The sequence below is a fragment of the Schizophyllum commune genome (genome assembly GCF_000143185.2).
Source record: "Schizophyllum commune H4-8 unplaced genomic scaffold SCHCOscaffold_5, whole genome shotgun sequence".
Taxonomy (NCBI): Eukaryota; Fungi; Basidiomycota; class Agaricomycetes; order Agaricales; family Schizophyllaceae; genus Schizophyllum; species Schizophyllum commune.
Window position 1 is genome coordinate 1,595,838 of NW_026089542.1, and position 13,574 is coordinate 1,609,411.

Sequence of the window (13,574 nt, forward strand, 5' to 3'; positions counted from 1 at the left end):
TGCTTAGCGCCGTACCTTGTGCAGGTGACGAGGTCGTCGCAGTTGCGTATCTAATGCACGTCTGCTCAGAGCCTCGCAAGGCAAACCGCCCAACCATAGTGCTCTCGGCATACAACTCAATCTAGGCATGCATCTTGTCATCGTTGTCGTATCTTCTCTCGTTCTTCCTGCCCTCGCACAGACCTATTGTGAGTGCCCCGCTGATGTTAGGTCACGCTCTGCTTATGGTTCATCCTCTCAGCTGCTTGCGGCAACTATTACATCGCACAGGTTTGCGGATCGACTCTGCCTAAACAATGCGTCTGCACGTACAGCGAGAAGACCGACCAGCTTACAACCTGTCTGCACGCCAACTGTGCAGACCTCACGGCGTTCTCGCAGGCGCAAGATGCGTACAAAGCATACTGCCGAAGTGAATGAAGTGGACAAGATTGATTTGGGGCAAAACACGGGAAGGGTTGACCTTGGGGAAGTGATTTGGTGAACGGAAGCAAACGTCTTCGGCATCTGCCGTCGAACTTGTATATATGGCCATCAACTGGCTTGGGCTGTCTCTCACCACCATCTATGGAGGACGTTCCTCAGATAAATCATCTACGTGATGGCGCAAAGCTTGCATATCGTATTCTGAACCCTACGTCTGTCGCACAGCCCTTGATTCTCGTGCATGGCTTGAGCGGGATAATGAGCGATTGGGAGCCACTGGCGAGCAGCCTGGCAAAATCACGACCAGGTATGCAGCCTTGGAATGAGTGGTACACATTCAATAGAACTCAGCGCTACGACAGTACTGGTCTACGATCATCGCGGTATCGGGGAGTCCTCCTTCGCCAATCCTGCTGGCGACAAGGTGACTATCGAGCTAATGGGGCGCGATCTACTTGAGCTGCTGGCGTTCCTAAGATGGACAAGGCTCGCCATTTGCGGCTTCTCCATGGGTGGTGAGTCCCCGGTTTCCGAATATGTATCACTTACATGAGCTTGTCCCATTGTAGGGACCGTCGTGCAACAACTCTTGCTCCTGCCGTACCACTCAAGCGCGCCAGCGGTATTGCCCTTTCAGATTACGCACGTTGTGCTTGCTGCTACGATGGCGTCGACAGTGATCAGCAAAGGCGCGCAGGTGTTGTTGCAGCAGCGTCGCGCGCGTACGGAGGCGGAGATGCTGGAGGGTGCGCGCCGGGTTGTAGAAGTCTCGTTTGACTCCAGGTGGGCGAAAGATTCGGTGAATGCGGAGAAGGTGGAAGTGTGTGCGAAGCAGTTCGCAAAGCCAAGGTGAGTGATTTCCCTTCCAGTAGATGGGACGCTCGCTGATTCGGCTGGTGCAGGTCAAAGAAGGCCATAGGTGAGGGTATTCGACCATCGTGATGTGCCGCCGTCGCTAAAATAGAGCCAGACGCTCAAGCAAAAGCGGTGAGCACTGTAGTCTTGCCCTTCTGCCGATTGGCTGACCAGAACATACCGCAGACGATGAACATCAACTTCGGGAACCTGCATTCCCGGCTCCCGCACGACATACAGTTCCTCGTTATACACGGCACTCTGGACAGCATCGTGCCATACAGTTGCAGCGAGGAGATCATAGAGAAGATCCCTTGGGCTCGACGGGTACAGACTGGTCGTGATCCCGGCGAGATCGAGCATCTGGAATTTGGTCACCAATGGTATGGGTACTTCGACGTGGAGAGGTGGCGGCAGGTCTTCGATGTATTCCTGCGATCACCAGAAGGGCAGGTGAAGGGGCGATTCGCCAAGCTCTGATAGATGGCTTTGATGAGAGCGGGATGAGCTAGGACTGATCTATATTTGTTGCTCTTGCCAGTACGACTCCGAGAGGGGGCCTAAGCAATACCTTGGTCAGTACTGAGCACCGTGTTTGAAGCGAGAATGAAGTCGACATCGTCCAGTATGGGTGTCGCCATCGTTGTTGGTAGCGTCGGTGTCACTGTCAACCATGACTGCCCGATCCCCACGCCCTATACCCGCTCATCAGCGCACATCTTCTGCACGCTGCGGCGAAGCGTGCTATCGTATAAACTCATCAGCTAGCCGAAGTCTTCGCAAACCCTGGGTATATTGAACCGAGCATATCGTTTCCCACTCGTCTCTCTCCACTGACAACGATGGCGACGAAGGACTTCAGCCACGGAGTGCAGTACACGCCTACAAACGTCGCCGACGTCGGGCTCGGTACGCTCAAGGTCGAGGAGCTGAAGGAGAAGGGAATTTGTAGGTCCAGAGAGCGATCGGTCCACGATCCCCTCTTGCTATCGCCGGCGACGACAGCGATCCTGACGCGTCCCCCCAGCCTACGTGCGCGTCCAATGGGTCGACTTCACGAACATCGTGCGCATGCGCGTCGTCCCGCTCGCGTACTTCCTCAAGGTGCTCGAGTCGAAGCGTCCAGGCTTTGGCGTGGCGAAGGCGACGTTTGGGCTCGTCCACCTCAATATGGCGCCCGGGACGCCTGCAGCGGGCGAGTACCTACTCGTACCTGATCTATCGACGATTAGGCTCTGCCCTTATGCTCCTGGACATGTCTCTGTGCTGAGCTGGATCGAGGAGAAGGCCCCGCCGCCCGGCTCCGATAGCGTGGAACTCGACCTCTGCCCACGTACGATACTCAAGCGCGTCCTCGAGTGAGTATCACGAGTGCTCAGAACTTCACTTGCTCACTCGATCCTCAGAGGTGCCAAGGAGTCAGAGGCCGAGTTTTTGGTCGGCGTAGAGCACGAGTTCGTGCTGCTGAAGAGCGTAGACCCTGTCGAACCCATCAACTACGGCGACTGGACGACGACCGGTGGGCTGCCAAGCGGCAGCGTCGAGGCGACCGTGCTCCAGGAGATCGCCGACTCCGTGCAGGCCTCTGGCATTGAGCTGCAGCTGTACCACGTCGAAGCTGCCCCAGGACAGTTTGAGGTGGTCACAGGCCCTCTCCCCCCTCTCGAGGCAGCGGATGCCGTCGTGCACACGCGCGAGATCATCACTCAGACAGCCGCCAAACACGGCTTGCGCGCCACCTTCACGCCGCGCCCCTTCATGACCTCCGCGGGCAGCGCTGCGCACATCCACATCTCCGTGCACTCGCCCAAGGACCAGCAGAAGGTCATCGGCCAGCTCTCGCCTTACGAATCGTCCTTCCTCGCCGGCGTGCTCGCCCACCTGCCTGCGATCCCCGCCCTTACGCTACCGACGCCCGCCTCGTACAAGCGCATGTTCGATGGCGCGTGGTCGGGTGGGACGTACGTTTCCTGGGGCACGGAGAACCGAGAGTGCCCTATTCGTCTGGCAAACGCCGACTCACTGACGTCTCGCCGGTTTGAGTTGCGCTGCTCGGATGCGACGGCGAACCCGCACCTTGCGCTTGCGGCCATCGTGGCCGCGGGTTTGTCTGGCCTGAAGGGCATGCAGCCGCTGACGTTGAAGAACGTGGAAAGCCCGCTCACGCCCGCAACGATGGACGAGGAGCAGCGCAAGGCGTATGGCATCACCCAGCGGCTGCCGCTCGACATCGCGCAGGCGAGGCAGAAGCTACAGAATGACGAGCTGTTCGTCAAGCTGTTTGGAACCGATTTCTTGGAGAAGTACTTGTCGGTCAACAATGTCAGTATCCTCTGGTCTTCGGTGGAATCATGCTAAACGTTCACAGATGCTCGGCGATATCCTGACCCAAGATAAAGACGAGGCAAAGGCGTTGACGCGACTGGTCAAATTCTACTGAAGGCTGGTGAAAGATGACATGTATACCGTTTAGTGTATCTATCTGTATCTAAACCTGTATAGTGCAAAGTGTAGACAAATCGAAGAGGTTCTTGAAGTCCGATAAAGGTCAATTCGTGCTTCTTCACGTGCGTCATCGCGCGCGTCGATCAGCACGTCGTCGGTTGTCTCTCGCCACCATGTCTTCACCACCGCGCGACGGCGGCGGCGGGTACTCCTCGTCGCCGATATCCATCCGCAATGGCTCGCCTGTTCTTCGCAAGAAACAGAGCATGAGCAGCAGCGACTTCAGCGACCTCGCCCAGCGAGCGCGCCATTCGCCTCCTCTCGGGCGCTCCTTCGACCCGAACGACCCGTCTATGCGCGAGCGGCAGAGAACACTGGACGTCGATATGGCTATGCAAATGGCGCTTGCTCGGCGGGAGACCATCTCATCTATGAACTCGCCCTTCGATCAGCCTGGTGGCGAGGGGGAGCACCCACCGTTTCCATCCATGATGCTTTCACCGCAGGAGCAACACGAGCTTAATATGGCGCAAGGGCAAGGTGCGCTGGCGGACAATGGCGAGGAGGCTGGGGACTCTGCGGCGCCGAAGCGCGAGGACTCACTTCTCGACCTGCGCGAGCAGCACCTCCACACGACCCAGGACCCGGACCTCCTTGTCTCAACGTCTACGACTCCCCAAGCACATCACGACTATCCCGAAACCCTATCCACCGCCTTTGGTCTACCCAAGTACCAAGCGGCTACGACTGTCACAGACCCCTCGCAGTTCGACTTCACGCACCTGGAAGACTTCTGCGCTAATGAGCGCTCGTTGCTCAGCCCTGGTTCTCCCCGCCCCGTCTTCAGCGACCCCTTCCCCAAGCGCGACGCCGATAATGCGGGTGCAGGCGTTGGCGAGGCCTCCACATCGGGCGCACCTCCCGCATCTGGCCCGCCTCCCCCTCCTGCTGAGGACGCCGTCACTGACCCAGGCCCGGCGGCCGTCCGCCCAACTGCACGTCATCGTAAGCTCAGTCAGAGCAACACGCCGCGACCGCACAGGAAGGGCATCGGAGGCAAGATGGCTGTCTTCGAGGGCGCAGCCGAACCTTCATCCTTCTCTAATCGCCTCAACAATATCTTATCCGGACGCGCGGCCGACGCCGAGCAGTCCGACAATAATACCCGCGCTCCACCTCCCGGTATACTCACTACTGGGCACGACCGACCGTACCGTTTCTCGTTCTACTCCAACGCTCTGAACGCGACTATCCACGCTCGCTCTCTAAGCGAGCTACCTGCGGAGGGGCAGTCCTTCCAGGACCTCTTCTCAGGAGTGCCCGCGCCTCAACAACGGGACCGTCCAAGCTCTTTCTCCTCCACCGACAAGCGCCCATCACGGTTGCGACACCCCATGGCGCTGACGAACGACTCCGAGGCCAACACCTGGTGGCTGGACGTGATGAACCCGACGGACGAGGAGATGCGGATACTAAGCAAGGTCCGTGCCCTCTCGCATCCAGCGAGGCTCGCGTGCGTGTACCCATCATTTGCATAGGTGTTCAGCATCCACCCGCTCACGACGGAGGATATCCAGATGGAGGAAGCGCGCGAGAAGATCGAGCTTTTCCGAAATTACTATTTGGTCTGTTTCCGCTCGTTCGACCAGGACCCGTATAGCCCGACCCACCTTGAGCCGTTGAACATGTACATTATCGTGTTTAGGGAAGGGACGCTCTCGGTAAGCGTAGGCACAGTCTCGCCTTGTTGGATGCTTATGTCTGTGTAGTTCCACTTCCGCCCGACACCGCACCCGCAGAACGTACGAAGGCGAATTAAGCAGCTCAAGGACTACATCTCGGTCACATCCGACTGGATATCCTACGCGCTCATCGACGACATCACCGATGCCTTTGGCCCTCTCATCCAGAACATTGAATATGAGGTCGACTCCATCGACGAGCTCGTGCTCATCTTGAAGGAAGCGGAGCAGAGCGACATGTTGCGGCGGATTGGGACGTGCAGGAAGAAGGTCATGGGTCTTTTGAGACTCATGGGCAACAAGGCGGATGTCGTAAAGGGTCTTGCGAAGCGGTGCAATGAGAACTGGAGGGTGGCACCGACGTCGGATATTGTGAGTGCGCGTGCCCTTGTGTGCTTCCCGGTACTGACTGCGTCCATGATAGGGTCTCTACCTCTCGGATATTCAGGTATGAACAACTGAACTTCTCGAAAGGGCGGCCGTTGCTGACCTTTTTGGTCAGGACCATCTTATCACCATGACGCAGAACTTGAACCACTACGAGAAGATCCTCTCGCGGTCGCACTCGAACTACCTCGCCCAAATTTCTATCGAGATGACCGACGCGAACAACCAAATCAACGATGTGCTGTCCAAGCTCACTGCTCTGGGTACTGTGCTCATCCCGATGAACTTGGTTACTGGTCTATGGGGAATGAATGTGAACGTTCCTGGTCAGGAATCACCGGTACGTCTTCTGTCCTTTCTCGCGTGTACCATATAACTCAGTCTTCACAGGGACTGTACTGGTTTGCATCGATTGTTGCCGTGTTGGCATGCTTTGCCCTGGTGGGCGGATATACTACATATAGGTTCATGGTGCGGTAGGGGACAATGACGCTAGATCTTCATTTGCTCGTTTTGTTATGGATAATATCGTCGCTGTGGACATCTTCGAACACCGTGCACTATCAATGCTCTACCAGGTTATGCGACGCAGGTATTTGTTCTCTCGTTGCGTGTTGACTTTGACGTACTGATGATAGGTCAAGCTCGAGTGCGTGCTGCCGCTATATCCTCTGTTCTATCATTACACTTCAGCGCGTCAAAGCACATTCTCTGCCGCTATTCAAAGCTTCGCACGCCCTTCCGTGTCCGCTATTGACCTCGCAGGCGACTTCAAGAACGCCTCAATTACGTCGCGCCACCTTTCCACGTCGAAGTATCCGTACCACTGGTGCCCGAAGTCGTAGTGCGGGATTTGTCCACGTCCCGATCCGACCTCTACTCGACGCGCCCAAGGGATCTTTTGCACGATCTCCTCGCTGAACGAATACGGGACGACGCTGTCCAAAGTACCGTGGATGACGAGGAATTGCATGTCGCGTGGAAGCTGGGCGTGCAAGTCGCCGAAGTCCATTCCGCGGCTCTACAGCACGGTACCGTATTTCAGCGGTGATCCAAGGCTACGAGGTGCATGATACGTACTGCTTTTGTCTGACCGGCTGTGTACCAAATTTTCTGATCAGTGATGTGCCACAAAAGAATTGCTGCGCCTCACCAATGGCTTCCTTCTGTCTATACGTTCGTCAGTACGTTCCCTCAAGCAGCATCGTATTAGCAAGGAGCACACCTAGGTTTAGCGAATTGACGTGCCCATCCCTCGATGTCGTCGGCATTCTTAGGGTCGTTGATCCACTCTGGATCGAAGATTGTCTCTACGACTTGCATGGCGTTCTTCAACCTGCCCTCTTCCGTGTTGGGATCACCTCGTGGTGGTTGACGCTCCAGCATCGGAGGTACTGAGCCCATAGTATTTGCCAAAACGACGTGCTTGACCTCGAATGGTAACGGCGTGGGCCTGACTGGATGATACGGGAGTAGCAGGAGTTGCTGTACCACCGCACCTGTCCGCTTCGTCAGTTTTCGTCAGTATTAAGGCCATTCATAGTGTTTACCTCCTATGGACGAGCCGCATAAGGCCAGCCGCTGCCACTTCAAATGACGCAGCAGCTCGAGCAGGTCGCGTGCCATGGATTCTATCGTCGTATCGTCGCCCTTGACATCGACGAAGGTGGATTCTCCGATTCCGCGATGGTCAAAAACTAGTACTGCGATGAAGTCAGCCAGATGTACAATACATGTGATGAAAGGACAAGAATAAACATACCTGGCCGTGTCTGCGCAACACAGCTGGCAAGGGGCTCCCAATCACTCATGAGTGAGGCCCAGCCGTTCACGAGCACCAGAGGTAAGGCATTCGAAGCCGAGTTCAGGACATGGTACGCAATTGTGGCACCGTCGGCCAGACGGCAGATTTCAGTCTTATGATCCATCTGTGATAGTTGAAGACAAGAAGCGCATGGATGGGCGAACGGCTAGTGCGTCTCTAGCGCGGTCCTATCGCAGTTGGGGTGCTGCAAGCTTTGCCCACAACCCGTAGATGTGATAATGATTAAGCTGAGTAACTTACCGAAGCCCCCGTTGTCTAATGGTCATGACGTCAGACTTCTACGCATCCCGTAAAGGGCGTAGAGAAAATCATCTGGAGGTTGCGGGTTCGAGTCCCGCCGGGGGTTTTTGCGTATCTTTTTCAACTGTACTTCCCTCTTATTTCCAGAATCCGAGGAGAGCTAAAGAAACGGGGAAGGTTCGAACGCAGAGGATGCGAGTCTTCAATTTTGATGGATGGAAGATTGAACGCGATCAAACCTGCCTCATTCGGCCGACCTCCCACGCGGCAGGTCTAAGCGCCAGCATTTCTTTCTGCGTCATGGCCATTGGCGCGGACATCATGCACTCTCCTGCGAACGGCAATAGATGCGAGGGCAGTGAAGTCTGAGAGCTCGTCGTTGTACGCTTAGGGAACATATCCGTGATCGCTGTTACTGGCATCCTCCGAAGATGTCGCTCCGAAGACACGGACAAACTCGATGAGCCAACGAGTATGGCTGTATACATGGTGGTTGACACTGATAGTGTGCAGGTCGTGAAGGCATTAACATGAGCGAAGGAGGCAGTGGATAGCGGTGTTACATGCGAGAGAATTGAAAGAGGCTGGACCGGATGCGAGACGAGATGGTGTGTGTGGTAGTACAATTAGTGACGAGTGCGAATATCCCATGATCATGAGCAAAGTCCGTGCGCATAAGATGTAACCTGAAGACGCAGAGCGCTCTACTGCTTCCCTGGAAAGATGGGTAAGTGCATCGTATTGAGGCGACGAGATATGCTTACCCGACGGTGGCGACGTCAGCCGCCGAGCCAAGCGGCTACCGGTCGATGCTTCGCTACGTTCGGCATCCGCTACAGTCGAGCGATACGAAGCAGTCCGTCGCGCCGATGACTTCAGTCTATGCCAGAAGCTTGGTGACGAAGGGGACAAGGGAGGTCGATGCGATGGCACCGCTGACGTTGGAAGTTCAGGCGTTGTAGGTGTCGCTTCCACCGCATTCGTCGAGTACGAGCTCGCAATCGCCTGCGACGGCGTCATTTCCTCCTCCTTGGGCTTCGTATCCGGTACAGGTGCGAGGTTCACCGACGACGGAGGGCTCGAGCCTTGCGAAGGTGTATCCTCCGTATCCGACGCCTCGCCCAACGAAGGATCCGACGAGCTCGAAGGCAGCTGCGAGGTCGTCGCTTCCGCGCCGTGCTCCTCTTCCTGAACAGCCAGCTCGTCTTCTTCCTTCAGTGGTGGCGCGATGTCGACGAACGACACCGCACGAGAATGAGTTCTTGGTGAAGGTGAGACAGCTTCGCCGAGCTCAATGACTGCTTCGACTGTAGGCGAGTCCTCAGAGCCTGAGCGATGGCGGCGGAAGGAGGCAGTGGTTGAGTGAATTGTTGTCGTGAAGTCCCAAGACTCTATGGAGCGCATCGTTTGGTGTCGGCTTGTCGCACGGCGCTCCTGACGTTGAGCAAGTGGTGGCAGATCCTCTGGTATTGTCAGAAAATTGACACAGGCCGTTAGACGTTAAACTCACTGAGGATCTTGTGAACGAGATAGGACTTCTTTTTCGCATTCTTGAAGAACGGCGTCTGAAGAAGCTGCTCTGCGCTCGGCCGTTTGCTTGGGTCCTTTACCAGGCAGCTGTCTATGATATCCTTCAAGGCGCGCGAGTACTTGTGGACGCCGTTATCTCGATCGAGGGTGGGTGGGTCCTCTTGTATACTATATGCAAAGATGGGTAGGGCATTCTCAAGGTAAATGAACGAAGCTCACGTTCGCATCAGAACCTTCGAAGGCGCTTCTCTCGAGCGTGGCGGGCGACCTTGGGTGAGCTCAATCGCGGTGATGCCAAAGCTCCAGATGTCGGCGGCAGAGTCGTATTGTTGTCCCTTAATGACTTCTGGTGCCATCCAGCAGGGCTACGGATCATCATCATTAAAGGGAGAGTACGCTCAGAGTGAAGACTACTGACGGTTCCCACAAATGACTTGCGCTTCCCGATCTTCGGACGCACATTTGGAGGCATGACGTGGTCGAAGAGAACGCGCTTCGCGTCGCCCTCGGCGTTCCAGGACCGGCGTTCAGCCACAGCTGCTGACGCGCTGACGCTATGCGGCTTAGTCGGCGCCACCGGCGAGTACGTGTCCTCCGCGAGGTTCGCCGCGACGCCCAGGTCGCCCAGCAGCACCGTGCCGTCGTCGTCCATGAGGAGATTAGCGGCCTTGACGTCGCGGTGGATGAAGCCGTTGATGTGGAGATAGCTGTGATTGTGTTCAGCGCGAGACTGATAGATGGAGGTATAGACACTCACTTTAGCCCCTGCAGCGCTTGTCGGAGAATGCAGCGGACGACCTCCTCTTCCATGCCGCCCGGCCAGCCGTAGCGCATGACGTCGGCGGCACTTCCCTTATTCATGAGGCGCATCGCGATGTAGAGCTTGTGACCGTCCATCCAGGACCCGCGCACGCGGAGAACATTCGGGTGTTTGGAAAGCGACATGAGTGTGGTTTCCCTTTGCAGCAGTGCGAGGGAATTTGGGGGGAGGGAATCGAGATCGAGGACTTTGAGGGCGACGGGGACTGGAGGTTGGGGAGGCGAGCCAGGGGTGCCCTTCGGATGGTAGGTGGCTTGGTAAACGATGGAGGAGGCGCCAAAGCCGATTGCAGGGCCTATGGTGTAGTCTTGTGGATCGTCACTAGCAGACAATAAGCTCGAGTTCAGGTGGTGCTTCACGCGTCGCGCACCTGTAGAGGATCCACTCGTCTTCAACCGCGCCGATGAACTTCTTGTCCGTGAGTGCACTATTCGGCGTAGACGTAGAGCCCGAAGCTTGGGAGGGAGCGCCCTGCGCGCCAGTCGAGCTGGATGCCGGCATGATCGTAGCTGACTGAGATGGCACCAGTCGAACGAGAGGCTCGGGGCAGGGTGGCGCGGTATACCGACGCTCAGCCGAAAACTCCCCAGATCGCGCTGGGAACAAGACCACAGGGCCGCCCAGTCAAGTCCAAGCAAAGCAGATGGTGGTCAAAACCAAGGAACGCAGGGTGAACCGAGGCCATATTGCAATGACAATGCGAATTATCAAATAGGGACGACGGGCGCCTCGAACATAATGGAGCCACGTGCGTTGAGAAGGTACGCGAGAGTAGCCATAAATGGTCATCTTGGTCGCCACGCCCCACAAACTCCCCCTCGCATCGATTCTTCTGTCGGTCTAAGGCTCCATTATCGCGCCGACATCAGGCCTTGCGCTATGCTCAAGATGGACATGCAATCCGCGGCCGCATTCCCTGTGATTTACCTAGTACGGCACCAATAGGTTTAGCAAGTCAGGTTACTGCGCGCCTGTATGGTGCCCGCACGACGTCCTTTCGTCCTCCTTCTGCCATTGTTCTGACTATAGTCACGAACTACAAATAGGCCGCGTCTTCGCCTGAATCAGAAGCGGAACGGCCACGTGAAAGTCATGCGTGCACAAGTCCATAAATTACATAGGTTATACAAGAAAAAGTTCATGAGGGGAGGTATCGTTACACGAAGGTATACATAGTCGTTACAATGATCAGGGCAGTCGAAAGGGATTAGTAGCCGACGTTGATGATCTTGCCCCCGTACTTGTTCCAGTCGGATGTGACGGCCTTAAAAATAAAGTGGCCAACGTCCTTCCTCGAAACAGTGTACCCGCCGAGCTCCTTCTCCTCCGCCCGGTAGGGTTCCCGCCCCTCCTTCTTCTTGTCCGCCTTGCACTCGCCATCCGTCAGCAACGCAGGCCGCACGATAAGCACCTGTTTCAGCTCGCCGGGCCCTGGCAAGCCCTGGCGGTCGCGCCACCCCGCGCCCATGATATCGTCCGCAGGCTCCTCCTCGGAGGTGTCCCACGCGAGGCCTGCGCAGTACGCGAGGACGCGCTCCACGCCGAGCTTGTCGCGATGCGGCATGGCGAGAGCGTGCGCGTACAAGGGCTTGAAGATGAGCGGGAGCGAGGAGTGCGAGCGCTTCGTGAGGCCGATGGACGAGACGACGACGATGCGGGGCTGCGGCGCGTCCTTGGGGATGGTGCAGAGGGTGTTGAGCAGGCATTGGGTGACGAGGTTGTGCGGTTCGATGATGAAGCCCTTCGTCAGTGAGAATCCTTTCGGGACGCCGCCTAAAGCATCGTCAGCATCGACATTTGGGTGAGTGAACGGGGAAGAAACTGACCAACTGTGAAGAGAAGTGTGTCCACATGCCCATGGCTAGTGGCTTCGGCCCATGCGCGTGCAACGTCGTCCTGGTTCAGGCCATCGCCCTTCACAAGGAACGCCTTCCCCGCGCCGACCGCCTTCTTGATAGCCTCATCCTCGTCGAAGACGGCGGGGTTGCGCAGGAGGAATGTCACAGTCGCGCCCGCGTCTACGAGAAAGCATAAGTTGAAGTTCGGAAATCAGACGCAAGGGGCGGGGTCGGGGTCACCTAGTAGTCGAATAGCGGCGAAGTAGCCAATGTTCTTCGAGGCACCGAGAGCCAAGATGTTCTGTGCAGACATAGTGTGGTGGAAATGTCCACAGGGGCTAGGAATGTTGCTGCTTGGGGAAGGGAATGTAGTGAAGTGAAGTTTACGGCCACAATTAGTCCCCTTTTATATGGACGCTTGACTCAGATAAGGACACCGCCCGCCCGACTAGTGGCGGAGGAATCCCAGCCATCCAACGCGTCGTGTTCGGCACGACCAGACAGTAGGGATGCTCCCGGCGGCACAGGAGGGCGCCAAAACCAATGAGGGCGTTGAACACGTCGCTGCACGTGCCGGCGGAGGATGCCCGCGGTCTCTGATGCAAATCCCGTAGAGTCATTCGCTCGTCTAACAGTGTCACCTTTGAGGTTGGAGGAGGCTGAAGCAGTGTTCGAGCTGAACGTGTATGATGACTGTGCGCGCATCTCATTCATGTTGCTGTTGAGGAGGGGCGATAGATGGCAGGATTTAGGAATTTGTATAGACTGAGAGCCACGGCAAGACGTTTTGATGTTTCGAGGTGGTTATTTGCGCGCGAAAGCAACGTAAAAGCACAGTAGCTGGCCATGATCATGGTTTGGGAAGAGCACCAGATCAGTGGAATATCTCTGTCGGGTGCCGGGTATCTACAAGGCAAATGCCGAGAAATACGCACAAACAAAGCACGCATTCTACTTCCTCGAAGGAACCACCATCTCGCTGCAGGCACTTTGTCTCATCGTCGCCGTGTCGCTGTTCTCTGAGAGACCACTGAATGTATGCTTGGCAATATCCCATTATCGTGACAATTGTCGTTACCCCAGCGTTCGGCATCTCCTGTGCGTCAACGAGGCGAATGAAGTCATCTGTACCGCCCTCGACTGCGAGAATGCAGTCATGCGAAAGGTCAGCTGCGAACTCGACGGAATTGCTCTCGAGAGCGACGAAAGCCTGTAATTTCTCCGAGATGGGCCTGAACATACCTCTCGTCGACGGCGATTGCGATCGATACTCGTCCCAACCTATCTAACCTCGGTGTAGTCGTGCACTGCGGCCCTCTACGCACTCGACGAAGTCAATGGCGCCATCGACTCCCTCTCAATGACTTCACTCCGGACCTTGAAGAGCGTCGAAGATACCGACCGTGCTCGGTCCGGGCCCTTCACGTGTACCCTCGTCGTTCACGCTGAAGGCGGACTGTGGGGCA

The 13,574-nt window shown here is 56.4% G+C and overlaps 7 protein-coding genes and 1 non-coding gene across 8 annotated transcripts; 5 read left to right on the forward strand and 3 right to left on the reverse strand.

Annotated features, from left to right (window-relative positions):
- The first annotated feature begins 572 nt into the window (after nt 1-572).
- SCHCODRAFT_02622432 (alpha/beta-hydrolase) lies at nt 573-1,866 on the forward strand. The gene is made up of 6 exons (XM_050345117.1): nt 573-733; nt 789-941; nt 996-1,275; nt 1,329-1,345; nt 1,397-1,413; nt 1,468-1,866. Exons 1-6 carry the CDS (start codon nt 685-687, stop codon nt 1,759-1,761), a joined length of 810 nt encoding a protein of 269 aa, XP_050200530.1. The 5' UTR covers nt 573-684; the 3' UTR covers nt 1,762-1,866.
- Nucleotides 1,867-2,006: 140 nt separating this feature from the next.
- Nucleotides 2,007-3,827, forward strand: SCHCODRAFT_02622440 (uncharacterized protein). The gene is made up of 4 exons (XM_003036579.2): nt 2,007-2,229; nt 2,309-2,639; nt 2,688-3,603; nt 3,650-3,827. The coding sequence occupies exons 1-4, from the start codon at nt 2,124-2,126 to the stop codon at nt 3,719-3,721; spliced, it is 1,425 nt and encodes a 474-aa protein (XP_003036625.1). The 5' UTR covers nt 2,007-2,123; the 3' UTR covers nt 3,722-3,827.
- A 72-nt stretch (nt 3,828-3,899) lies between these two features.
- SCHCODRAFT_02501025 (cora-domain-containing protein) lies at nt 3,900-6,231 on the forward strand (the record flags this gene model as incomplete). Its single annotated transcript, XM_003036580.2, has 5 exons — nt 3,900-5,207; nt 5,265-5,447; nt 5,496-5,840; nt 5,893-5,916; nt 5,971-6,231. The coding sequence occupies 5 exons, from the start codon at nt 3,900-3,902 to the stop codon at nt 6,229-6,231; spliced, it is 2,121 nt and encodes a 706-aa protein (XP_003036626.2).
- A 266-nt stretch (nt 6,232-6,497) lies between these two features.
- Nucleotides 6,498-7,788, reverse strand: SCHCODRAFT_02622445 (alpha/beta-hydrolase). The gene is made up of 6 exons (XM_003037946.3): nt 7,618-7,788; nt 7,406-7,558; nt 7,081-7,354; nt 7,009-7,025; nt 6,936-6,952; nt 6,498-6,876 (listed from the first exon to the last, which is right to left on the reverse strand). The coding sequence occupies exons 1-6, from the start codon at nt 7,781-7,783 to the stop codon at nt 6,577-6,579; spliced, it is 927 nt and encodes a 308-aa protein (XP_003037992.1). The 5' UTR covers nt 7,784-7,788; the 3' UTR covers nt 6,498-6,576.
- A 136-nt stretch (nt 7,789-7,924) lies between these two features.
- SCHCODRAFT_t92 lies at nt 7,925-8,026 on the forward strand. Its single transcript has one exon. It is a non-coding gene; the product is annotated as a tRNA-Arg (tRNA).
- Nucleotides 8,027-9,413: 1,387 nt separating this feature from the next.
- Nucleotides 9,414-10,915, reverse strand: SCHCODRAFT_063296 (Pkinase-domain-containing protein; the record flags this gene model as incomplete). The annotated part of the gene is made up of 6 exons (XM_003037947.1): nt 10,641-10,915; nt 10,208-10,591; nt 10,028-10,157; nt 9,869-9,898; nt 9,670-9,815; nt 9,414-9,618 (listed from the first exon to the last, which is right to left on the reverse strand). The coding sequence occupies exons 1-6, from the start codon at nt 10,769-10,771 to the stop codon at nt 9,414-9,416; spliced, it is 1,026 nt and encodes a 341-aa protein (XP_003037993.1). The 5' UTR covers nt 10,772-10,915.
- Nucleotides 10,916-11,348: 433 nt separating this feature from the next.
- Nucleotides 11,349-12,900, reverse strand: SCHCODRAFT_02622448 (uncharacterized protein). Its single transcript, XM_003037948.2, has 3 exons — nt 12,349-12,900; nt 12,097-12,288; nt 11,349-12,043 (listed from the first exon to the last, which is right to left on the reverse strand). Exons 1-3 carry the CDS (start codon nt 12,419-12,421, stop codon nt 11,478-11,480), a joined length of 831 nt encoding a protein of 276 aa, XP_003037994.1. The 5' UTR covers nt 12,422-12,900; the 3' UTR covers nt 11,349-11,477.
- Nucleotides 12,901-13,100: 200 nt separating this feature from the next.
- On the forward strand, nt 13,101-13,454 carry SCHCODRAFT_01222941 (uncharacterized protein). The gene has a single exon (XM_050341280.1). The coding sequence runs from the start codon at nt 13,143-13,145 to the stop codon at nt 13,395-13,397; it is 255 nt and encodes an 84-aa protein (XP_050200531.1). The 5' UTR covers nt 13,101-13,142; the 3' UTR covers nt 13,398-13,454.
- The last annotated feature ends 120 nt before the right edge of the window (nt 13,455-13,574 follow it).